The sequence below is a fragment of the Aspergillus versicolor genome (genome assembly GCF_001890125.1).
Source record: "Aspergillus versicolor CBS 583.65 unplaced genomic scaffold ASPVEscaffold_13, whole genome shotgun sequence".
Classification (NCBI taxonomy): Eukaryota; Fungi; Ascomycota; class Eurotiomycetes; order Eurotiales; family Aspergillaceae; genus Aspergillus; species Aspergillus versicolor.
The window spans coordinates 689,865-714,437 of NW_024467536.1; the positions used below are offsets into that span (position 1 = coordinate 689,865).

Genomic DNA, 24,573 nt, shown 5'->3' on the forward strand with positions numbered 1-24,573 from the left:
GTTGCGATAATCCAAGATTTACGAAAGGTCAGCCTGCCATCTTTATCCTGAGTTGATAATATTTGTGTGATGAATAAAATAGCATTTAGAATAAGAACAAGCCGCGTAATATAGCCGATAGAATAGAATACTTGCCATATTCGGCATTTCTAATCAAACGGGACCGGAAGTTTGAAACGCCTCCTGCCTTATAGTCGGAAGTTCTGAATATTGTTCTTGAGAAACGCTGCGGCCTCACTGCGGAAGTCATCAAAAATGAATTCTGAGTGATCGGCGTACATGTTAAGTAGTTGGTGACTCTCATCCCACTGCGGCCAGTGGCTATAGGTACCTTGGTTCCCCTCGTTTGGATCCAGTGAGTTGACGAAAGAAATGTAGTACGCGTGGAAGGCGTCTGACGCATAGTTTGGTTTGATGCCGAAGAAAACTTGGAGCAGATCGCTCCCGTGGAAGGTACCCAGGACTGGTGTTCCGTGGTCATAGGAGCTCATGTATGACCAGGCTGGAATTTCTGGGCTCAGGGACTCCGTTGCTTCCAGGAAGATGCGCCTGGTGAGTGAGAACTCATGGTCACCGACAATAGCAGCCAACCGTTTGAACTCAGGGTAGATGTTCCACCGTTGCCCCGTGCGGAAGGGTGCGCCATTCTCGCTAATGTCGGCATACAGGGAGACAAACTGCTCGAGGACTTCCCGAGAACCATTTGGAAAGTAGACGTTGTTAAGGTAGTCCACTAACTGCTCTTCCGTGGTAATGTTGGACTGGAAAAGCGCCCAAAGCGTCCCCTCATCCTCTTGACTTCCAGCAATAAAAGGGACCTGGGCGACTTTGTTCTTCAAAGCCAATTGGTCTGGTGATTCAGCCACCACAAGGCCATCAGGACGGGGAATGTAGGAAAGCGCGAGGGATTGGTAGCCTAGCATGGCTGGAACAGAGGTCGTGGCGTCGAGAAGAGAGGTATAGTCCAGGTTGCGAAGGCATTGCAGCGTATCCATCGCTGCCGAGCAACCCGCGCTTTCGACGACCTGTAGACTGATTAGCCTCGGACTTTTGCTCGGGGTTGTGGGCAAAAACAAACCATGTCGTAGATCCCTTGAGCTTTGGGACCGTCCGTTGGGTCCGCTGGTAGGAACGAACCTGAATTCAAAATGGCCCCGCGGAAGAGAGGTTCTCCGGTGATGTCCCCGGAATGATTGCCAGAATACAGGGCCATTTGGTTAAAGACAGACCAGGCCCCTGCAGACTCGCCCCAAATCGTGACTTTTGCAGGATCCCCTCCAAACGCACGAATGTTATTAGCAACCCATTGCAGGCCCAGGCGTTGATCTAAAAGCCCTGCATTGGATGATCCCTCTTCTTGGATTTCTCGACCAGGAAGAAATCCAAATCCGCCTAGCCGATACGCGACGGTCACCACAATCATCGGTTTGCCTAGCTCGACAGACTTCTCGACCCATGGTGTTCCATCATACATTGAATTCCAACCTAGTTGGAAGCCACCGCCGTGGATGAAGAAGAGGATCGGAAGATCATCCCCCTCTTTAATCCCCGCAGGTCGGTGAATATTGAGGTAAAGACAGTCTTCGCTGGCTGCAAAAACAGGCTTCTGAAATACGGGGCTATTGAGTAGAGTGGTGAGGAACTCAGGAATGAGAGAATTTCTGTCTGTTGTACTGCCGACGAATTGTGGACAAATATTCTTGTTTTCAGTAGCTTCGTACATGCCATATGGTTCAGTTAAGGGCACTGGGGGCTTGAAGCGGAGATTCCCAACCGGAGGCTTAGCATAGGGGATGCCAGGGAATTGTTCGACGTCACCAGCTAACCCAACTATAGTAGCTGCAGGCGAGGCTATAGCGACAGTTGGGGTAGAGACAGCACCACAAGCCAAAGGTAAGAGAGCTAGGGCTGTTGCCCTGAGTGACACATAGGTCTTCATGTTCGATAAATGCAGTTCGAAACTTATTCAGGAATCAAGGCACAGGTGGAAAATGAATTAGAATTCTCTGCAACATCTGCCCTGTCCTTCAGCCCCGTTATATGATCCTCTGCCAGCGTTTTATACATGAAGATCATGACTTCGTTTGGCCTTCCACTTGTCCGGAGAACTAAATCAAACTTAACTTTCTCCGTTGTCTGTAGAGGGTGAAGTGGCGCCTCCAGGATCAGGGTTAATCTAAGATCCCCTGGGATTAACTCCTCGTGAGAAGAGAGAAGGGTTCATTCAGTAGAGGATCTCATCTCCTGAATCCCATACTAGCCGTCCACATGCATGCGATATCTGAGACATGGCGCCTAAAGCCTTTGGTCCGAGGGCTCTCCAGCCAGTCATATTATATGTTGTGATAAAGGTATTAAGGTACTGAGGAAGCTCCGTTCTTCCAGGCCGAGCTCCAAGCCAGCAGCGTATATCGGGGCTTGCTAGTGGCTGCTTTCCACCCCCGCTGCTGATCACTACACACAGGAAGGATCCGAAAAGCTCGGAGTACGTTCCTCTCCAAGCATATGACACCCTAGGCGCACGCTTGGTTTCGTTTAAAAAATCGAGATCAAAGTATTGCTCCATTACTTCCTAATTTACAGTTGTTCTAGGCAGCACTGGCGCACCACTTAGTTTTCACTTTCCAACGCCGTGACAAGGGCTTTGAAAACATCCGTATCGAGGAAGATGTCTTCCAATTTATCGGTTCTACGAGCGGCAAAGCGACGAGGGCAGAATTATACCCAGAGAGAACGCAGGTCAACAGTCGAAGATTTCTCAATTTGCACACTATGGAGAGGGCCAAAAACTGGGAAAGCAGACGTAAACAAATGGAATCGGTGGAACAAATACGCTAGGCTATAGAGCCTGGTTGCCAAAGAGTCTTGTGCAGGATTTGGGTTATTATAGTGATCTTATTTAGAATAAGTACTATACTAATAAGCAATTGAATTCATTGGAACGAAACGGAGATCGTAAACCACCAACTAGCATCCTCCCAATCTATACAAACCCTCCATCCCAAACCCTAAAAAGCCTGCAGCAGCGCGAAACCGTTCTATGAACCTGCTGCTGTTTATGAATTTCTGGGAGCTGATTAAGAGACTTCGATTCATCAGCTGAAAGCTAATAGGGCTGGTCCAGGTTAATTAATATGCTTAACAAGCATGTAAACTGTACCAGCAGAATCTGAGAACCTATCTTGCAGATAATCCCTTAGACGTTAACATTAATATCTACCTCATAATAATGTAAGAATATGCAGATGTTAGCATGCTGTAGAATAATATTTTATAGTATGTTGGTGACTTTGCCTATTTACCATGTTAATACCCTCGGCGACAAAAAGATCCTAATAATATATATCACTGTTATTAAAAGCTTTAGCTCCAGTATACTGAAGAATGTACGGCTTGGTTATAGTATTAAAGCTAGTAATCTGGCCAGCGCGGCATATCCGGGATTAGAGTATTAATGCCAGTAACTTTATCTCTAAGGTAATTCGAAAACCGGTTATCTGCTGAATTATTCGGCAGAATATATACTTGTTAAGGAGTTTCTCTTTTAGTTTTAGCTCCTGCTGCCCGAAATCTTCTAGTATAGTAAGGCTGTAGAGTTTCTCTAGACTATCTAGTACTAGTCTGGTTATATTAATTAACTTAAAGCCTTTAATATGGAAAAGTATACTAAGCTTATAACCTATAATCAAAGTATTTCTAAATTCTAATTCTTAAACTCTAGGATCTATTATAGTTCTATATAGCGGAGCACTATCTAACCTTAGAGTTATAGTGATCATAAGTTTATACATAATAAGCTGCCTCGGTCTGGGGTATGCGTATCCTCAAGGCCTAATAGATAGAGTCTGTTTATCCTGTTTCTCCAGCAGAAGCTTTCCTGACAGCCTGTTATCACTAAATCTAGTAGCATGGGTAAATATCTGCTGACCCTATAGCTAAATCTTTTAAATAATAGTGCAAGGCACCGAACAATGCCAAGGATCTAGCAACTACCAAGCAATGTCAATGCTCTATGAGTTCTGGGCTCCTACCCTTCGTTTCGTTAAAGCGTGCCACATCAACGCAGGTATTCCCATTCCTAAGCTTCGTGATGGACACCGCAATGGTTGTTCTCGTCATTGACGTGTGGTGGCAAGGATGAGCTGTTGGAGTGTTACGAGATCCTAGATCGAGGGTTGGCAATTTGTTTCTTTTCGGACGAATTGCAATATAAGGGAGGCGCTGTACATTAAAAGAGTTCAGCGGCATCCGCGAGGTATTCATCGTAGCTGGCCTATTCGTACTGAAATAAGGAGACAAGGGCGGTGGCAAGCTTTTGTATGTGTCCGCGTCACAAAAAAGTGGCGCCTAGGTTCGTTCCTCCGCGGAATATCTTCTTCTGGTATCAGAACTACCGAAATGTCCGAGCCTGGACACTTTGAATGCTTGCCGGATGTCAATTTCAATTTTCTGTGGGGGGCCAAGGATCTACAGGTAGTATTCTTCTAACAATAGACACAATATTTGGGGTCTCTGGCTGACGCATTCCGGCTGCCTGTTCTATGCCCAGTAAACTCCAGAGATCTTAATGCGGTGGAAAAAAAGCCCGGTCATACTGCATCGTCATCCGTAGGATAGAGTACACTATATAAGCTTTTGCAGGGGCACATGGCAGCCTTCGAATGGCTGAGCTGTTTTTAAGAACTGGCATATCTTAATTTGCTCGTGATTCATCCACCCACTCCGACTTGATTCTCAGAAACCTCCGCGGGCCAACATCGCTGTGCCATCGCTTGGTCAGAACCGCTTCTGGACCCTGCTGGGACATATCTACGTACTTGTACGATGAGTGCTTCTGGGTGTTGGTCGTCCCTCGACAGCAAAGAAATCAACTAATGTAGTGCCAGATATGTTTTGGAGCGATTCCTCAGAACCTGACCTGCAGCAACTGTGGGCGGGCAATGAACTATATCAGACCCTTCCACAAACCATACCCTCTAATGACCAACTAAGGGCGGATGGGTTTGGATGCGATATTAGGCATGGCCTTCAGCATCACAACAAGAATCCAACCCGGTTCGTTCCGTCTCCAGTACCCACAGGGAGCGTCAGTACCACACCACACATAGAGAAGGCACAATCCATGATGAGCGTGCTTCCTTCGATTCCACACACTGGATACCTCACCACGCCAGTTGCACAGCCTCAGCCTCAACCGAGTGTTCCAAAGGCATTCATCCCAGTTCTACCAGCCAACCAGGCGGAAGCAAACGAACCGCTGCTTTGGTGGGGATCGGACCACTGTTTCACCGTCTTTGGCTATAGCAAACCCCCGGGTCAAGCAAGCGAGGAGCAAATTACAGAACGAATGTTGCGGGACAACAGTCTTTTTATTCTTCAATTCAGCAATGCTACCGAAAAGTCAATCGACGACGCACTGGCTGGCGACAGTGAAGAAGCCACGCGAGGCCTGTATACGGTCGATAGTAGCCGTCTGCCCTCATCGTAGGAGAGTGGCGGCAACACTCCGAACGGTTTAGAGAGTTCAGTACAGATGAAGCCTCAGAAGCGCCAGAAACAGAATAACGATATGCTGGCCGCAAAACGGAGAAGTGCCACAAGCAAACAGCTCGTCGAGTTACAGAATTTCATACCGGTGCTAAAAGATCAGTCCCCTTCTAAGATACAAATACTCAACTAAGTTTACAGTTGGATTATACAGCTGCAAGACCAGATTCATATCATGAACGGCCTGATGGATGAGATGGAGTGCCCCAAGGGGCATGCAGGAGAATACACCTCGAATGTCAAACAAGAGTCTTTGGCTGTACCATAACCAACCGCTTGGAAGGCTACGTTTCCCCTGGAAAGTTGGGTCATGTTTGTGTGAATTTTATATCTAGATTATATGATTAATCTTTGATGTTCGTGGTTATGAACAGCAACCGTACGCAGAAGAGTAATGATGACTGGGAAGGTCATAAACTACTGTAAGGTAATGTCCAGTCAAGTCACCGCTAGTCAATATCCAGAACCAAGTAGTAGATCCTCACAGTATGGGTACTGGACTGTGAAAATGGGACTCCTGGGCTCCAGGATTGACCTCCAAGCCAGGAAACGTGCACGCCTCACCAGCGTTGCGCCAAGCCGGGAATAAGCACGTTGAACGTTTTTAGAGCAGAAGATCAACAAAGCCAACGGTCTAGCGGGGCCGGAACTACTCCACCGCTATGGACAATGTGCCTGATAATAAGACGACGCGCGTTCGGCCGGCGGCAAGCCGAGGTTTGAACAGGACAGTGGATCCGGTCCTACAAGCTCCGGAGGAACTTGTGAAGATATGGTCCCCGAGAGCCCTTTCGTCTGTCTTTCCTTGGTTAGGTTACGGTGGCGGAGACATAGCCGCCTTTTATCACGCGTGACTTGGCGGAGTTATCCAGAACCCCTAGCTTAGGGTATTTCAGCTGATCTCTGACTGCTCCACAGAGCTGGAGCCCTAGATACAGGGCATAGGCAGAGTAGCGGCCACGAGCCTGAGCCGACATATCCCTTTGAATTATTGACCACGTGCATAGATCCAGCTCCTTTACAGGCACGACAGGCATATTCATGAATCACGTTGCATTCATTCTGGCATTCCCCTTGCCAACCGGTAACACTGATTGAATCTGTGGGTGTTGGGAGCTCATCCGTCTAGTTTCGATCGATTCTGCTCTCGGCCCTCGAGATATCCTCGGCATCTGGCCGTGAATGGGTGGATCCGGGCGACTTACTCCGAATCATTACATGGGAGTCCGGCATGGCCACTGGTTTAGACAGAGTTCCGGGAACGGCGGGTTTGATTCCTATGTCCCGGTAGACATGAGATAGATATCAGTATAAATACGCCCTCATGTCCACCCCAACAGCGTGATACTCCGTCAAGTGTCCAGAAAACCGACAGCAGAAGCACAGCATATCGAACATCTCCATCATCTCTCTATATACGTACCCACCACCCACCATGACGCCCACCTTCCTCGCTATTTCCCTTATGGCGCAACTTGCAATTGCAGCAGGTCAGTCGCTGGATAGAGGCGGCCCCCCTCACCTCAACTTACTCACTTTATTTTCTTGAAATTGCAACTAAAAGTAAGGCAACAGGTGCTAGTACCCCCAGCATCGAGTGCACACTTTGCCAGGCTGCCGTGAACACCATCCTCAGCCAAGCCCAACAGAACGCAACCGAGCACGCCATTGCCAGCAAGGCAGAGGCCATCTGCCTCAACGCCACACAGAACACCCAAGACGAAAACTGTGGGGAGTTTGCGGACAAGCTCGCACCCGTCCTCGTTAGCTTCCTTGAGGAGGTGGTCAACGCGGAGGAGGTGTGCGCTTTGGCGGAATTGTGCTAAGGAAGCAGAGCGAGAGTAGTAGCTCGAATCAAGGCCCCTGCGAGGGGAATATGACTGAGAGACTCGGGGCGGTGATATGAAATTGGAAGTTTTGTATTCTATAGATCTTGTGGACGTCAGGAGCTTTCTCTACCATTACAGCTGAAATTGGACAGATGTGATGGTAGCACACTTGCTCATTTGAACACTACTATGAACACTGCTGCTGCATGCTGTGATTAGAGAAGTCTACCTTTTATATTTAGTGACCATTTAATGTATCCAGCTGGTGATAGTATTGTGATAGAGCTTTTTTATGTTCTTAGGTAACAGTGTACCTGTGCCTTGCTAAATATTTTACAAAAGCCAGGAGCTCATTACATAGGTACTGCCTGGATGGCTTATATCTAGTCACGTACATGATGCATTAGACTTTGTATTGTAGCTTGTGCTATTATATCTTCCATGCGACATTTCACAGGTTTCTTGGATGTTATGCAATGTCAGAGCCTAGCGACGCAAAGATATCTCCTTATAGACTACACTAATCATGTTAATCTAAAAACCAAAAACACTAAGGTTAAAAAGACTGGGATATTATCCCTCTTGTACCCACTTCCGTTGTCAAATCCTTCACAAAAATTAAAAAAAAAAAAGAAAAGAAATATCACAAAAAGACAACAAAAGCAATGGCAAGCTTGCACAGGAAACTGTAGATTTCTAAGCGGGAAGACAAAATAATTGCTCCAATGGCTTGGACCAAGGCCAATTGGTTAATCCCATGGCCACCACTACAGGAACAAGAACTTGTGGAAATCGGGACTAGCACATCCAGACGGCGAGAGCAATGACCGCTCCCATGATACTCGAGCTTGTCCTTCTGCAGGTCACGAGGGGAGCCGCATTGGGGGTCGTAGACGCGGCAGCGTCGCCGGCACTTGAACTGCTGGGCGTGGACGATACAGAGACATATTCAGAGGACGACGTCGAGCTAGAGATGAGAGTGGTGCGAGTAGTCGTCTCTGTCGTGGCGACCTCGGTTTCAGTGACGGTGGAGGCGTCATCATCAGAGCTCGTGGAGGTGATAGTTGTAGCTGGGGTTATTAGCTTCTGGGGCGTCAAAGTAAGGGGTTTGGTTTCCTTTAGGGGTTTATATTGTGCTATCCCGCCAACTTACAGTCAGAATCATCGGAGTCCACGGTTGCGGTGGCTGTCGTGGTTGCCGTGGTTGCCGTGGTCGTGATCGCGGTACTGCTACCACCAGCAGAGGCCACAGTCGTGTCCGAGCCCTTGCTGACAATGACGAACTGATCAGACTGGGCGAGGATATTGCCGTCATTCGTGTCCTTTAGGTCAAATCGGTAACCAGAGCTGCAGTATGAGACACTGTAAGCGCTTTTTCATTGAAAATAAAGAAAAATAAAAATAAAAACTCGCTGACATGGCATTCTTACCCAGGGATGACATCGATCCCATCGAAACTGTACGAGCCAGCCGAGGTATCAGTATCGCCTGCAATCTTGAGGCTGACGCTTGGGAAGTGGGCATCATTGATCAGGTACAGATCGAACTTGTCGAGATCCGAGCTGTAGACGAGTGAGCGCAGAAACTTGGATTGCTATCAGGAGCTCGGGTCACTGACCTGTTAGAGGACCAGGTCACGGTTGTCTTTCGGCTAACGTCGAGCTGGGAACCACTTGCAGGAGAGTTGACGGAGAGGCCTGTCCGGTACAGCAAGTTAGGGGGTTTTCACAGTCTGCGTGATTCGAGTATCACGAAAGCAGAGACAGACCTGACACCAAAGAGCCAAAAAGGGTAGCACCCAAGATACAGACGTAATGGGAGGCCATTGTGTTGAGGTTACAATGACTTTGGTGACCAAGATCGTTAATGAAGGTAGATGATGAATTGTTCAAGAAGACTGCTGTTGTTGGAGTTGCCTTTGCCCTATTCTGCCCAGAGTTGATACCAAAAGCTGCATTTATAGATCTAAACAAGCGTGCGTCATATTATCAACATCAGACATGTTGATCACGACATGAGTGCGCTTGGTATGAGGACTCGTCATGCAGCCCACTGGGCTCTTTAGACGTCGACAACTATGATCGAATCAAAGCACTGCTCACGCCGATCACTATAGACAGGCGTCTATGCATCAAATGGGAAGTCTACAATGAATCGTCAGCTTTGGGACGGTTTGAGAATGGAGACTCTAGACTACTGTTAGTGGCTGGTAGGTCGCGGGTCCTTTCGTCCCCGAATCTAGGCCCTTGGTATCAGGTTAAACTTGCCCCTGAGGAGGTGATGGCGCGCGCCGAAGTCGAAGTTGCTGCGCGGGTTAACTTCCTCGGCAGGTCTATGGGCCAGCAGAAAAGGTATGTACTACGGACTATTGATCCATTGGTTCTCAAGATATTTTCCACGTACAGTGTTCAATGTGGGGCTTCTGTATTTTCCGACTCTGCTGACCTGCATCGATCTGTTTAATCAATGCCACCCTCGCTGCAGTGGGAGCGAGAGGCGGCAACTGCCCCTCCCCTTCTGGTGCAAAACTGGGCCATTTGAGTTTCTTGTTTCTTCGAATGATGTACTCCTAGTGCGTCATCAACACTTATATGGACAGGGAACATTGTGTAGTTTGGGGACTTTTGGATTCCAAGAGTAGTTCATCCCACTATAAGTCAAGCATGTGGACAAAAGGCCCGGGCATATAGAGGGATGCTGGGGTCTACCTGGACAATATACTCGGAGCCACCGTCACCCCTATATAAGAGGCGTTGGAAATGCCTACTATAGAGGGAGGGGAATCACTGGCACTGCTATCCATATATCTAAGCTACATCATCGTCAGCACTCTTACTCCTATTCCTGGAGATATATCATGATATAGTTGCTACTCCTCCCTGTAGGACCAGATTATGAGACTGACTACAAATTATCCCAGCATAGTAATAGCCACTTGTAGTTCCACCAGCCAGGCACACTCGAAGTGTGGGCGCAGAGGTAAAGGGTATTAGATACAGGCGAGCATGACTACATGGCATAATGAGCGTAGCAGCTATAGCAGTTGCTTAATCAACCGATGGGACTGGCGGAGGCAGGGTAAGAGTGGGAGGCTGATACTCCGCTGTACCGTGACTCGTATACACGGTAGTGGTCTGCTGTGGCTGCTGTTGCTGCTGTACGTGCCTTGCAGAGTTGGCCGCCGCGAGAGCTGCAGACAGGACGATAGCTATGATAGATAGCACGAGTATCAGACCTGCTGCCCAAACAGGCAAGCCACATAATCTTGTCTTTAATATGTAATGTTGCTCTTGCTCCTCCAGCGCCTCTCCAGGAAACACCGGCGTGGGTGCATCGCCGTCAGGGGACCCAGGGCTGGGCAAGGCGGCTTGCGAACTGCGTATTGACCCAGCCAGTGGTGTAAAGTGCGATATCCGTGTTTCGCTAGAATAAGCCGGTAACGGCTCCCAGTAGCCCTCGAGACTATGGATATTTCGCCCAGTATTTGTGCCCAGTGAGTATGAAAGTATCTCGGATTGCGTCTCCGCCCCAGGAACACCTTGTAGATATAACGCGTAGGGGTGCTGCGGGGGACAGGCGGCGGAGATGGGACGGTCAAGGGAGTCCATCTGCGAGGGCGTTCCGATGCTGTACATTGTGGAGCTGGAATAGCGGTACTCAGGTGCACTTGGTACAGAACTTGATCGATTCTCCACTGGCGTCATGTGTCTTTGTCGGGAATCAGCCCCGTTGGCGATGTTGGCTGTCTCTGAATAGCAGCGGCGTCTGGGTTGTTGGGGTGGCCTCTGCGTGTTCGTTGCGCGGATGAGCTCTTCTGGGAGAGAAAAGATTCGGCGGTGACTGGCGTCGTTGACAGGCATGATTATTTTTGCTTCTTGGATGTGTTCTAGGTCTGGAGGCAGAGTGTGCGAGGGGTTCCAGTCTGTTTGGGGTGAATTGAATGCCAGGTCCTTTACTGAAAGATCAAGCAGCTTTCCATGTTATAAGCCAATCTTCACAGCCTTGGCAGTGATTCCTTCGCAGAGCCCCTGCTGGAACATATAACTATCCAGGGTATACCAATCACACGAATCGAGCCCTGTTCATCCATGGGTCGTGCTGGGCCTTTGACCCTGGCTCACCCAGCTGTGGTCAGTTACTGGTGAGACTGAGTTCTTAATACCGTTCTCTTTTTGTTCTTTTTTATTGTTCTACATGCTGGGCATGTACTGAAGTCGCTACTGTATGAGGGGGTGGGGAATGGGCTTTTCGGGGCTGGACATGGCTTCTAACGCATGCACAAGAAGGTGAAAAGCAACAGAGGCACTTAACAACATGAGCCATTGTCAGCCACACCAGGGAGAATTCAGACGGACCCTTTTGCAGCGGATTGGCTACGCTTTTCGCGATATACTATTAGACATCCCTTGGCGATACTCGCATTTAGTGCGATTATGGCAAGTTACATATACAATACAGGTCTGTTAATTTTTCACGGAGATGGGACAGCCTTATAGACAAATACCAAGCCGGCGAACCGACAGACCAACAAGTATCCTTCATATCAACCACAGGCTGAACCTATACCAAAGCTTTGCTTTCACTAGTGACCAGGCGAGTTTTCTGTCAGCCAGGAATTAGGACAAAATCACAAAATCAGCCGCAGCTTGCGCTCATTGTATGGTATGGTGTAGATCCTCACATGATGGAATCCTGGCCCTCCTCAAACCTGACCACGTTCTTCAACGTCCCCAGCCCCGAAATCTCAACCTCGACCTGGTCGCCGTCCTTCAGTAGCTGTCGCGGCTTCTGGAAGACTCCAACGCCTGCTGGTGTGCCTGTCATAACCACTGTATACGCTGGGATGGTCGTGCCTGAATCAATCAGAGGTCAGAAGATATCCCACTGGGTACACCGGGTTCCAAAGATGAGGGGGACATAAAGAGAGTCGACATACTCTGACTCATCCAACTAAGGACCCTCTCCGGCGGGAATATCATGTCCTTCGCGATCACCGTATCCTGCTTTACGACCCCGTTGATCTTCGTCACGAGCGTGGCCGATGCTCGCTGCTTCTCGAAGATGCTCGGGCTCGCTAGGACGGGGCCGATGGGCGCAAACTTGTCAAACGCCTTTGCGTAGAAGAACTGGCCGCCGGACTGCTCGGGGAGCTGGAAGAAGCGGCAGGAAAGGTCGTTGCCAACTGTGTAGCCGAGGATATACTCGTGGGCTTGGTCAGGCGTGATATCGCGGCACTCGCGCGAGGTCACGAAAACGAGCTCACCCTGTTTTATGTGTGTTAGTGTTGACAACGGCTGAGCTGGGAGGAAGAATTTCGGCTCCCGATTCATGGCTTACCTCCCAGTCTGGCAGGTGTGACGCGCAGAAGCGGCTTACGGGGATGGTTTCGTTTGGCGATGCGAGCGATGCAGGCGGCTTGGTCCATACCGGGGGGTTGGCCGGGACATTGAGCTGCGTACCACATGGATGGGGTTAGACGATATTCATGTTTTTATCTCGACGATTGCCATGCATGCTTCCGGCTGCGTACCTTGGCTTCAGTTGCATGACTCCGGTAGTTGAGACCGACACAGTAAATCGAGTTGCTCGTTTGCGGCACAGGAGGCAGGAGCTACATTGATTAGCAACATAGTTGGTTCACAGGATGCCCGGAAGAATCAAGCCGACCTTGGCTATTGTGGCCGTCGTCGCATTTCGTCCTTGCAACAGGTCCTCGTACGTCGGATATGCGTCAACGGGGATTCCCGTGGCGGGGTTGGTCGAGCTGCATTTTGTAAAGAACCTGGAGCCGTTGTCTGTCTCAAAATGACAGAGATACTGGAATGATGAGCCCATTGTGCAGAACGCGACGTTTGAGAGACGCAAGTCAGGAGACGAAACTCGAGATCTAAATCGTCGAGCGGGCGTGGAGAATCGCGGTAGCTTGGGCATCTCAGCCAATGAGGCGAGGGAGAAGATGGATCCTCCGCGGGGGATCTTCATCTTTGCCCGGAGAGACAGTGGGTCAATGTGGAATTCAAAGCCTGGTGCGGTGTTCTTGGTGCTCGTCAGCTGTATAAAATAGCATGTGGAGAAGTAATGTTACTAGACCACCGCAAACTCGACCCTCATTATCCTCCAGAAATTGGGCTTTTTATATTCAAACACTCCTTCTGAAGACAAAACTAAAGAAGAGACACTCCGCAATGTCTCTCTGGCTCCTCGACGTGCTAGCCCTGCTCCCATCGAAATGGCAAAACTGGATCTTCCCACCCTCAAGTATCCCCATTGTGGAAAACTCGCCGGATAAAGTCCAACTCGCCCGCATCGCGCATGTCTACTTTGAGCACTCGGACCTTGACGCCTTCACCAAGTTCGCCCGTGACTTTGGCTTCGTCGAGGCCGCTACCAAGGGCAAGACGATCTACTATCGCGGGTATGGGCGGGACCCCTACGTCTACGTCGCATCCCAGAGCCCAACCCGACGATCACGCTTCCTCGGCGCGGCCTTTGTCGCAAAAGACGCGGAAAACTTCGACAAAGCCGCTGCAATGTCCGGCGCCGTGCGCATATCTCTGACGGACGCCCCCGGCGGCGGCGAGTTGATTACCTTTGAACGACCGAACGGGACCTTTTTCCACGTCGTGTACGGTCAGACGGAGCGCGAAGTCGGGGAGAAGATTCCCCCGACAGCGACGCACGACTCGCAGGGCCCCTTCAACACGCCGTTTGAGAAGCCGCGCAAGGGCCAGTTTCAGCGGTACCACGATGGGCCCGCGCTCGTGCACAAGCTGGGCCATTACGGTTATGTGTGCAAGGAATTTGAGGCGGAGCTCGAGTTCTACACGGCCAACTTTAACTTTGTGCACTCGGATATCCTGTATCTCCCGCAGCTCGAGAAGAGGGATGTCATGACTTTTATGCACCTGGACCTGGGCGACGAGTACACGGATCACCACACGTTCTTCCTGCAGCGGGCGTCGCCCACAGTGAGCGCGACGTACGTCCACCATACCTCGTTTGAGGTTGCTGACTTCGACACGCAGCTCATGGGCCACCACTATCTGGCCAAGAAGGGGTGGAAGAGTGTTTGGGGTGTCGGAAGGCATATTCTCGGGAGTCAGATCTTTGACTACTGGTATGATAGTTCGCGGTTCAAAATTGAGCATTATGCAGACGGGGACGTTGTCAGCAGGCAGAATCCGACGCGCAGGGAGCCTGTTGGCCCGCTGTCTGTCTGGGGACCTGAGCTGCCCAGGGATTTTGGTGATAACAAGGCCAAGTAGATGTATCAGAGCTAGTATGTGTGTATTATTGAAATGATGATGTACTGTAAGTAACTGCGAAAATGAACAATCAAGCAAAACTCAACTCATCTGACCCCGTAAGAACTTGGGAGCCTCGTACGTCAAAAAATCCTTACCCTTGAAAAACCAAACCAGGACTCCAAAAAGCGTCCAACCACCGACATGTCCTGTACCCGTTGACTGCCCGACGGGGACAACCATCATCTTCCTCTGGGCTTCTGCTGAATACGTAGCAACCTGCGCCCTCTTCTCAATCGCCGCCACAATATTGGACGCTACCGTCTCTCCCTGCAGAGAAACCCGCGAGAGCAGCCGGTACGGATGGCAGGTAATGTCGCCAACGGCATACGTGTCCGTGCGGCTGACGTTGTTCTCGCGGACCCGGAGCTCCTCATTAACGTCCACCCAGCCCTCAGCATTCAGAAAGCTCGTTGGGATAAAGGCGTTATTGGGGATTGTACCCGTTGTGGCGACGTATGCATCGACGGTATAGGTACGCCCTGTGGACAGCTTCACTTTCCAGATCTGGTTGTGGGCCTCGTATACTGCGTCGACGACCGTGGTCTCGGTCAGGACTTCAACATCCCGGCGCCGGAGAAGCGACAACGCGTTCCTCTGCACGGCTGCAGTTGCCCCATCTAGTAGAACGCTGCCTCGCGATACCAGGGTGACCTTCTTCGGGCCAGGAGCCTCGGCGAGCTCTCCTGCGAGCTCAACACCGAGAGGTCCCGCGCCCCCAATAAGGATCCGTCGCGCGGCGCCTAGCTTCTCCTGTGCCTCGTGTATAGCCCTTGTTGTATCCTCAAAGGCCGTTGCCTTGAAGGGCAGTCTCACCCCCATCTGTCCGAGCGTCGCGGGTGTCGTGCTGCCGGACGCAATTACCAGGTAGTCGAAACTAAAAGAGGCGGCACCCGCGGCCGTGGAGTCTGCAGTCAAGGCGACGAGCACAGATTTTGTCTCGTAGTCGATCTTGGTAACGAGTCCCTTGACAAAAGTGAAAGCTTCCGCGCGGTACTCGCGGAACGCGTCCGGAATGGAGTACAAGTATTTGCTCGGTGGGAGGCTCTCGGGCTTGACGAGGAACCGGGGCGCGGCGATGTTGAAGTAGTATTGCTCGGACGGGTTGATGAGGGTGACTGCGACGCGCGCGGTCTGTCGGAGCAGCTTCTGGCTCACTGCGAGGCCTGCATGGGAGCCGCCAATAACTAGGACCGAGACGGGTTTCGACATGGTGAAAAAGGGTGATCGATGTTGTCAATCGAGAGGGCCCAGTAAGGCCGCAGGGTATTTCCTGGGTGTTATCTACGAAGCGAAAAGGGCCACTGAGGCGTCCATGGTTACAAACGGCCTGGCATCTTGTTGAAGTGACGTGGGTCTGTCTTTTGGGTTGGTTCTCCAGCAATTTCGGGACAACTTCTTCGGAGGATCTTCACCCAGATCGCGCGAGCCCGAAGAGCAAGCATCGTCTCAACCGAGCTCTTCCTCTGAGCATGCTCAACCGAGGATTCCTCGGCGCGAATAGAAGGGAGGAACCCCCCAAGAAAAGAACGCAAGGAGATCATACGCCTGCACTGCAGCAGCGCAGAATACTCTCTATAGAAACACCCGCCTAGGGCTAGTTTCGAGGTGTCACCCCCAAGAGGAAAGCAGCACCACAATGAGCACTCCAGGCACCCCGTTCAAGGCCATCATCGTTGGCGGAGGCCCCATTGGTCTGGCAGCCGCGCACGCCCTCCACCTGGCTGGTATCGACTTTGTGGTCCTTGAGCGCCGGCCGGCCATCTTTGAGGACCGAGGTGCCAGTCTTATCGTCCACCCGCACACGTTCCGTGTCCTGCAGCAATTCGGAATCCTCGACGGTTTGTTACCACGCGGTGCGGAATTGAACCATCACCTGTCGTTTACTGCCGATGGGAATGTCTTTAGCGAGGGGCATCGGTATAGCCTGATTCGTGAGAAGTGAGTACTTCCAAAGAGAAACCCCCCGCCTCTTTTTTTTTTTTTTTTTTTTTTTTTTTTTTTTATTTTTTTTTTTTTTTTTTTTTTTTTTTACTGATACATCCTACCTACCTCTCAGCCACGGCCATGGCCCAGTCGCCTTCCACCGCGCAGAACTAATCGAAATCATGTACAATGGCCTCCCCGAAACCGCCAAAGCCAAGATCCTCACGGACAAAAAACTCACCGACATCACAACAACCGCCGACAGAGTCACGGCAACCTGCGTCGACGGCAGCACCTACCACGGCTCCATCCTCATCGGCGCGGACGGCGTCTACAGCAAGACGCGCCAGCTAATGCGTGACATCGCCCTCCGCGACAACCCAGGCCAACCATGGGAGGACGCGCAACATCCGTACACGGCAACATACCAGCTCCTGTACGGCTCGTTCCCATCACCCTCGCCGCCGGGCCAGGGGTACGACATCCAGTCGAGCGGCAAGGCGATCATGTACTTTAGCGGGCCCGAGCGCGGGTGGTTCTTCCTGTACAAGCGGCTACCGGCGCCGACGAGCAAGCGGACGGATTACACGGACAAGGACGTCGACACGCTCGCGGTTGAGTTTGCGGACTTCCCGCTGACGCGCACCGTCAAGGTCAAGGATGTCTGGCCGCGGATGCTGGGTGCTGGGCTGACGAATTTGGATGAGGGGATTGTTAAGCGCTGGAGTTTGGGCCGTATCGTTCTCGTTGGCGATTCCTGCCACAAGATGACCACGCATCTGGGGCTGGGCTTTAACCACGGGATACAGGATGTCGTCGTGCTGTGTAATAGCCTCCGGCGGGCTGTGCGGGCTGCATCCGGTGCGAGTCCGAGTCCTGCGGTGCTTACAGCCGTCTTTGAAAAGTACCAGGCCGATCGGATGAGTTCTGCATCGTCGCTTCAGGGCGATGTCGTCAGGTCGGGGCTTGAGACGAGGATGCACGCGTGGCATAACTGGTGGTATTACCTCCTTTCGCGATACTTGTCGGTCCCGAACGTACTGGAGAAGTTGTTTATGAGGTTTGTCATGGCACCCGAGTTTCGCAAGGGCCAGGTGTTGGATTATGTTGCTGGCGAGGAGCGCATGAGGGGGAAGATGAGCTGGATACATCCCATGAGGTCTACAGTATAAGCGAGAGAAGCGGGTAGGATTGACAGTGTGACAATTTTCATTCGCAAATTAAGTCAGATATTAAAAGCATTATATGCCACTGTGGTAGACATTGTTCGTCGTAACGGATCTTTCCAATCTGCTTAAACTGCGACTGCGTCCGCTAGTTTACCCTCCGTGGAACGAGACAGCTTTACGTGCACACCATCACGATGCGACAGCACCAAGTTGGTCTGCAACTGCGGCTGCGCTAACGGGTTGGACTGCGCGTTCTCGAGGACGTCGAACTCCTGTAGGAGTCTTATTATAGTATAGCTAGCCTCGACGAGAGCGTATTGTTCTGCGCGCGCACAGACGGAATCAATTAACAACGGCGATCCAAATTTGAAACAACCCACGGAAGGAGGACGGGGATAACTCACGACCCAAACAGATTCGAGGCCCTCCGTTAAAGGGCAAATACTCCCAGCCCCGCGGGGGATTCTCCGCCCACCGCTCCGGCCTAAAAACATGGGCGTCTTTGCCCCAGGTGTCGGTCCGCCGGTGCATCGCGTAGACATTATACCCGACCATGTCACCCTTTCGGACATATACCGGCGACCCCCCGGTTCGGCCCCCGCCTACGGGGAGGGACGTGTTCTTGACGGCCTGGCGGAAGTTGATTGGCACCGGTGGGAGCAGTCGGAGAGCTACAGTAATAGTCAATCAGTCAGTCTGGTGGTGCTATGGCAGAGGGGATAGGGTGGAGACTCGCTCTCATTCAAGACATAGCGGAGGTACGCGAGACTCTTCAGTCTCGCATGCGTGATTTCATTATGGCCTGGTGTATTGCGGGCGCCGCATTCCCGCACAATCTCTGCCCGCAGCGCAGCCCAGACGCGTGGGTTGCGCGCGAGGAAGTAAAACACGGAGCTAAGCAGGCTGGCAGTCGTGTCCCGCCCCGCAAGAAGCACATTCAGCAAATTATCACGGATGACCTTTGGATCATTGGTATCCGACGCAAGCGCCTCGAGGAACACATATCGCCCCTTATCCAGGTCTTCATTGCGGCCACTGCTTCCAGGGGCGGCATGGGCATGCTTAGATCGCAGCGCCAGATGCACGTAGTGATCAACGACCTCATGCACTTTTGCATTCGCAGCCCGGAACTGCGCGGGGTTGATTGTCCAGTAGAGTCTCTGCGCGAGGGCCCGGCGGAGTAGGTACTCCTGGCTGGTGTTGAAGGCGTCTGCGAAGCCCATCGGGTTGTCGGCGACTGGTCCTGCGGTTTTCTCGCTGTATGTGTGTAGGCACCCCATGGACTCGCCAAAGAGAAACTCGGTCGCGGAGTCGAATGTCAGGAGGTAGAAGAGGTCTTGGATGTCGAAGCTCGAGCCGTCGCTGGGGAGGACGTTGATCAGCTGGCCGACGTGGCGGTCGAAGAGGGCGAGGTCTGCAATCTGTATGCGTCCTTGGTTCAGTCATGATCTTCTTGTATTTCGTCTTTTTTTTTTTTTTTGTTTCTCATCTTGCCTCTTACCCCTGGGAGAGGATAAATGTTGCTCACCTGCTCTCGCGCAAACTGCGGCCTGATCAACGCCCGCATAGACGACCACCCATGCCCATCAAGGGTAAATATTCCATCACCAAGAAGCGGATAGAACTGCCGATGACGGATCCCCAGGCCAAAATCATTAAACTGGGTAGCGAGGAGGGCCTTGAGATTCGCAGGCTCGATAGTCGAGATGAGATCGTTACCGAGCATCTTCTCCTTAAAGGTCGGTCCGTGGGCGTCATGTAGCGAGGCAATATACTCGACCAGCTTTCCAGACTGCACGTGCTTTATCATTGCAAGTCCACCCGTTATTCCAGGTGACCGGGTGACTGGTTCTTCACAGCTCAGTGCTCGAGCTTGCAAGGCGTGTTTGCGGCGGGAGATAAGGGTCTGGGCTACAACGGCTGCGATGACCAGACCGGCAAGCCAGACGATGCGAGCGTCCATCATGATTGATAGGAATAGCTGGCGCGGTGATGTTTAGGTAGGGTTGGGCTGTGGTAGTAGGGCTATTCAGGTCTAGGAGCGATGGGTTCTCAAATAGAGGCCATAAGGGCGACCGAGAGACGGTAGGCTCCAACGGAGAGCGTCACAAGACATGTAAAACAGTCTGTCGGCTTTCCTAAAAAGACCCTGGTTGCCACGATGTCCATCCTGCTGCCTATGCTGCGATAGTAAGGTTGGATATGCGGGGTTTAGTCAAGTCAGATAGACCGACAAGCGGCTAGAGCGGAATACCAATTGCGCGAGCGCCATCACGATCGACCCTATTTGCTAGTCTGCCCCAGGCCACCGTACGGGAAGCATTGAACGAGGGCTACGCACGTCGATACCTTGGCCGCATGAAGCTTGATATGCCTCGGCTCTGGCACGCTCACCCCATGGGGGCGGGAAGGGGTAAAGCGCTTGACCATGACGTACACGGAAGGACTCTGACTCGGAGGAACTCTTATTTATGACGGGATACCGTTTTCCAAGCCTGGTATTAGTACCATTCGCACCGGAGATACATGTGCCTAGTGGGAGAGCTCGAGAAACTTGATACCAGAAATATAGGAGGGCTGGTATCCAAGACAGCCCCTGGACCATTAAAGTCTCTTGCTCTTGCCCAGATTAGTTTGAACTTCTACTGCACCATGGCTAATACTGAGGCATGTGCGCTCATCACCGGCTGCAGCAGTGGCATCGGCAAAGAGCTGGCGATGGCCTTTGCCGCCAGAGGAGTCACCGTGCTCGCCACAGCACGTCGCACCGAGTCACTTTCCGAGCTCACCAGCAGATACAGCAACATAAAAGCGATCGCACTCGAGTTGAGCGACCGCGAGAGCATTACAAGACTTAAAGACACTGTCCTGAACCACACAGGCGGACGTCTAGACTACCTTGTCAACAACGCAGGGACGCACTACGCAGGGACGGCGATGGACTTGGAGATGGATGAGGTTGCAGCGCTCTTCCAAGTCAACGTGTTTGCAGTCATGCAGCTATGTCAGATCTTTGTGCCCCTTCTCCGCCAGTCGCCACAAGGGCGCATCGTGCAGATTGGCAGCGTCACGCGCCATATACCGGTGGTGTGGCAGGGGGCATATAATGCGTCCAAGGCGGCGCTGAGCCAGTACTCGAAAACGCTTCGACTGGTAAGTAAGCAGCGGAAGCCCCTTCGCGGTCGCAAAGGATTTATTCGGTTCTAACCAAGAGACACAGGAGGTCAAGCCATTTGGAATCGAGGTGATTGAAATCGTGACGGGGTTTGTCCAGAGTAACATTCTGCACCACGGCCTCCACGCGCCAGAGGGATGCCTCTATCTTCCCATAAAATCCGCCATTGAAGATATCAAGTACCAGGGCAATGCGAACGGGATGCCGGCAAACGAGTATGCGGCGTCAATCACCGACAAGCTGCTGCGGCGGCGAGTGGGTCCGGAGATTTGGGAAGGGGCGCTGGCCTGGTCTATTCACCTGATTGTCACATTTTTGCCCTTGCGGCTTCTGGTACGTTGTTTCAGCATCAAAACCTGCCCGAGCTAACCTCTGTGTAGAACCTTTTGCTGTACCGAAGATTCCAACTCGACTTGTTAAGGCGGCGAGGCTAGTTTGATTGGCTGAGGCGGAAAAATTGGATGCGCCGCGGAGGAACTTTAAGGTTGTTCCCCGCCGGATGGCATAAGGAGGCGAGCAGCTTCAGTTACATAACAACTTAGCAACGTAGATAATCCGACAGCCAGAATCTACCCACTCAATTCGCATCCTTCCCACCTTCGCTTAAACCACATGGAGCACCCAAGGCCCTCGTCTCCCAGTCTAGAGACCCCGGCACTCCAGCTGAGAGTCTGTGATAGGTGCATCCGGTAGCCCACCCTTACTTCATATCTCCATCTAACAACGTCGCTAAGCGTTTACGCAGGAAGAAGATCAAATGTCTGCCCGCCGCCAACCTGCGATATCCAGCCACTGATGTTATACAGGCAATCTGGCGAGGCCGACCTGCTCCCGCTGCTTTGACCTCGGCAAGACATGCACATATTCGCTGGTGAAACGGAGACCCGGTCCTCCCCGCGGTTCGCACCAGAACAGGCGCCGCTCCAGGTCCCGCAGACCCTCTGGTAGCGTCACCAAGATAGTACAGTAGCCCCTGCTAGAGCTGCACAACTAACGATGCCTCCGCCCAGTAGCCCCAGACGCGGTTTCTACCCCTGCGGAGCATGGCCCTGTGCCTTCCCCCATGTCCGAGCTTCCAACCACACCGGATCTGGTCCCCCACAATCAATCTATCCATGCCGGCTCTGGACAGCACGCAAGCATCAGTCCATCCTGTTCCAGCTACTTGCATTACACCTCTGAGCAGGAGGAAGACCTGTACGTGACATTCCCTCTGACCTAAAGTGGAGCTAATCCCGTATACCGCAATAGTATTCGAGGCTTCTTCGAGATCGCCCAGGATGCAAATCCTATCTTCTACAAAGAACGGTTCCTCCACCGCTATCAAAGTGCTCTATGTAACCCAGACCTGATTACAGCCATGGCCATCATCACGGGCAAGTTAACCCGCTCTCCTGTGGGCGACGACAGTTCAAATCTCGACGAGGGGCTAGACTCTTTGCTCAGCTCGAGCCTGCTGGAGGATGACCTCGTTGGGGATGCGCCATCGCTTGATCAGTTCCGCAAAGCCTATATTTTAGCCTTTTACGAGTTTCATCAATTTCCCGGCCACCACTCTTGGTTGCGCATTGGTAGGCTAACACGGATGGCATATCGCATCGGGCTGGATCGTCTTGACCATATCCGCGTGCTCTACCCCGATTGGAGCCCCGTGAGCGATGAGGATATCCAGGAATGGCGCACTCTCTGGTGGCGGATCTACCGGCTCGACACATACTCCAATCTCGCCTCGGGGACACCGTACTTGATCGACGACGCCCTCATCAACACCACTTTTAGCTACAGTCAATCAAAAAACGGCTCTCCGGGAGTTTTCCTCCCGCCAAACTCAGATGAACTCTCTGCACTCCTCCCTGCCATCATAGCAGACCCAGAAACATTGCTAGACAATATCCATAACATCACAATCGCCACCATGCGCCAGACCGGTCTTGTCATCCGGCTGCACATGCTCAGACGCCGAGCCGGAATCCTAGCAGAGGTCGCCAAGGTCGAGCGGCAGCTCACCACGCTCCGCCTCGCCCTCCCACCAGGCTGGCTCCACCCGCACCGCAGCGCATTCACAAACGAGACCCCGGCCGACCACCACGCTCGCCTGATTACAGTCTTCCACCTGCGCATGGCGCAGCTGCTCCTTTCACTGCTCATGTGCGCCCAGAGCGAAGCAGCCGACGATTGGCTCGCAAGCTGGCAGCGCGTCCTTGCGGCGTGCCAGGATATCGCCGCACTCGCGGCACAGTGGGATAGCGCATTCTGCCTGGCCGTCGACCCGGCAATCACGTTCACCATATTCACGACGTTGATATTCTTGGACCTGCACAGGAAGTCCGGCGCGCTGCTGGATAACGAGGTCCGCGCGAGCATCGAACACGACATTACCGTGCTCCATCTTCAACTAATACACTTTAAGAGCATCTGGACGCAGGCCAGACTACTTGCTTGTAGGTCTCCCCTTCTCTCCTCCCTGCCGAAGAATAATACTTTCTTCTCAGTAAACACACGCTGACTCCAGGGTACCAAAAGTGTCATTCGAAAGCTTTAGTCAGTCGGTATCTGGGCCGCTGTCCTATGACCAGATTACTTTGATTCTCTCACGCTTCGAGGCGCCCCTGCATCCGAGGTGGCTGCAGTTTCTTGCATCGGCTCGGCCAGTGCTCGAGGCTTGTCAATGATATTGGGAGTCCCACTAGCGGTTTTCCTGGCGTGATTATGTTTTTTGTTGATTTGGTTTGCATTTTGTGCAGTCGGAGGCCTAGCGGATGGACCATGGATAAGGTTGAGAGACACCAGACCTTGTTGATATCGTGGTGTGTGGTATAGATGAGGTAATATTGTGAACATAGCATGTCACGAATATACTCGAATATTCAAACTGGGCCACGAGAAAGACCATGGATTTATGGATCTACTCGCCGACTGCTGATTAAACTGGGAGCTGTTGATAATGATCTCAATCAAAAAAGCGTGTCACTATAACTACACAGCGCCGAAACTGGTTCTTGTTTACAAGGGTCTCGTAACAATCCACAACTTTTTACTCCGCGGAAACACACGGTGGATTTAGATTTTGAGAATGAATCCTCCGCGGAGGAACGGGGTGAAAAAATAATAAAAAAAAAAAAAACATTGAGTAGCGGTGACTGGCTCTTCGAGGTGGCCCACAAACATAGTCCCTGATCGGCGGCCGGCTGGTCCACCACCTCCCCAAGGCCTACTCCGGAGTAGGCTGCCCCTCGGAGGATCCAGATGGATAAAATCGAAAAACCCACTGGATTAAAGTAGATACTAGTGTAACGCCCGTTGTCGAGGCTGCGCTAGTTACGCCTCGGCAATAGCCGCTGGACATCACTCTGAGGACATGCTCGTCGATCGCAGCTCTGAACCATGGCAATCTCATCGAGAACGCATCATCTATGGACCTGAGGACTATTTCCTTGGATTAACGAAAATTGCTATCATCGTCTATAGCCCCTTTAATGACGTGATGCACAAATGTAGAGTATATATATATTCGAGCGCGTGTCTCTAGGGAGGTGTATTATCAACAGCATCCAGCTCTTTGACTTGTCAAGATATAATTTCAAATACGCTCTCTCTACCCATAGACTTTCCCAAGACCTATA

General features: G+C 51.7%; 11 protein-coding genes across 11 annotated transcripts; 5 read left to right on the top strand and 6 right to left on the bottom strand.

The window, feature by feature from the left end:
* Window positions 1–188: 188 nt before the first annotated feature.
* Window positions 189–1,939, bottom strand: ASPVEDRAFT_142502 (uncharacterized protein; the record flags this gene model as incomplete). Its single annotated transcript, XM_040807842.1, has 2 exons — window positions 189–1,025; window positions 1,079–1,939. 2 exons carry the CDS (start codon window positions 1,937–1,939, stop codon window positions 189–191), a joined length of 1,698 nt encoding a protein of 565 aa, XP_040673374.1.
* Window positions 1,940–4,888: 2,949 nt separating this feature from the next.
* ASPVEDRAFT_33818 (uncharacterized protein) lies at window positions 4,889–5,488 on the top strand (the record flags this gene model as incomplete). The annotated part of the gene is made up of 1 exon (XM_040810785.1): window positions 4,889–5,488. One exon carries the CDS (start codon window positions 4,889–4,891, stop codon window positions 5,486–5,488), a length of 600 nt encoding a protein of 199 aa, XP_040673375.1.
* Window positions 5,489–6,982: 1,494 nt separating this feature from the next.
* Window positions 6,983–7,373, top strand: ASPVEDRAFT_88854 (saposin domain-containing protein; the record flags this gene model as incomplete). The annotated part of the gene is made up of 2 exons (XM_040818435.1): window positions 6,983–7,037; window positions 7,123–7,373. 2 exons carry the CDS (start codon window positions 6,983–6,985, stop codon window positions 7,371–7,373), a joined length of 306 nt encoding a protein of 101 aa, XP_040673376.1.
* Window positions 7,374–8,174: 801 nt separating this feature from the next.
* Window positions 8,175–9,202, bottom strand: ASPVEDRAFT_33820 (GPI anchored serine-threonine rich family protein; the record flags this gene model as incomplete). Its single annotated transcript, XM_040810787.1, has 5 exons — window positions 8,175–8,492; window positions 8,552–8,723; window positions 8,807–8,938; window positions 8,995–9,073; window positions 9,145–9,202. 5 exons carry the CDS (start codon window positions 9,200–9,202, stop codon window positions 8,175–8,177), a joined length of 759 nt encoding a protein of 252 aa, XP_040673377.1.
* Window positions 9,203–10,423: 1,221 nt separating this feature from the next.
* Window positions 10,424–11,236, bottom strand: ASPVEDRAFT_33821 (uncharacterized protein; the record flags this gene model as incomplete). Its single annotated transcript, XM_040810788.1, has 1 exon — window positions 10,424–11,236. The coding sequence occupies one exon, from the start codon at window positions 11,234–11,236 to the stop codon at window positions 10,424–10,426; it is 813 nt and encodes a 270-aa protein (XP_040673378.1).
* Window positions 11,237–12,053: 817 nt separating this feature from the next.
* ASPVEDRAFT_142159 (fumarylacetoacetate hydrolase family protein) lies at window positions 12,054–13,211 on the bottom strand (the record flags this gene model as incomplete). Its single annotated transcript, XM_040807809.1, has 5 exons — window positions 12,054–12,229; window positions 12,313–12,640; window positions 12,714–12,827; window positions 12,907–12,987; window positions 13,044–13,211. 5 exons carry the CDS (start codon window positions 13,209–13,211, stop codon window positions 12,054–12,056), a joined length of 867 nt encoding a protein of 288 aa, XP_040673379.1.
* Window positions 13,212–13,481: 270 nt separating this feature from the next.
* Window positions 13,482–14,641, top strand: ASPVEDRAFT_877622 (2,4,5-trihydroxytoluene oxygenase; the record flags this gene model as incomplete). The annotated part of the gene is made up of 1 exon (XM_040818149.1): window positions 13,482–14,641. Exon 1 carries the CDS (start codon window positions 13,562–13,564, stop codon window positions 14,639–14,641), a length of 1,080 nt encoding a protein of 359 aa, XP_040673380.1. The 5' UTR covers window positions 13,482–13,561.
* An 81-nt stretch (window positions 14,642–14,722) lies between these two features.
* Window positions 14,723–15,892, bottom strand: ASPVEDRAFT_88859 (NAD(P)/FAD-dependent oxidoreductase; the record flags this gene model as incomplete). Its single annotated transcript, XM_040818436.1, has 1 exon — window positions 14,723–15,892. One exon carries the CDS (start codon window positions 15,890–15,892, stop codon window positions 14,723–14,725), a length of 1,170 nt encoding a protein of 389 aa, XP_040673381.1.
* Window positions 15,893–16,319: 427 nt separating this feature from the next.
* On the top strand, window positions 16,320–17,778 carry ASPVEDRAFT_88860 (FAD-dependent oxidoreductase; the record flags this gene model as incomplete). Its single annotated transcript, XM_040818437.1, has 2 exons — window positions 16,320–16,621; window positions 16,740–17,778. The coding sequence occupies 2 exons, from the start codon at window positions 16,320–16,322 to the stop codon at window positions 17,776–17,778; spliced, it is 1,341 nt and encodes a 446-aa protein (XP_040673382.1).
* A 122-nt stretch (window positions 17,779–17,900) lies between these two features.
* ASPVEDRAFT_56939 (cytochrome P450) lies at window positions 17,901–19,585 on the bottom strand (the record flags this gene model as incomplete). Its single annotated transcript, XM_040815275.1, has 4 exons — window positions 17,901–18,097; window positions 18,180–18,446; window positions 18,512–19,196; window positions 19,304–19,585. 4 exons carry the CDS (start codon window positions 19,583–19,585, stop codon window positions 17,901–17,903), a joined length of 1,431 nt encoding a protein of 476 aa, XP_040673383.1.
* Window positions 19,586–20,427: 842 nt separating this feature from the next.
* ASPVEDRAFT_65916 (transcription factor domain-containing protein) lies at window positions 20,428–23,989 on the top strand (the record flags this gene model as incomplete). Its single annotated transcript, XM_040815845.1, has 4 exons — window positions 20,428–20,928; window positions 20,999–21,165; window positions 22,202–23,391; window positions 23,474–23,989. The coding sequence occupies 4 exons, from the start codon at window positions 20,428–20,430 to the stop codon at window positions 23,620–23,622; spliced, it is 2,007 nt and encodes a 668-aa protein (XP_040673384.1). The 3' UTR covers window positions 23,623–23,989.
* Between the last annotated feature and the right edge of the window lie 584 nt (window positions 23,990–24,573).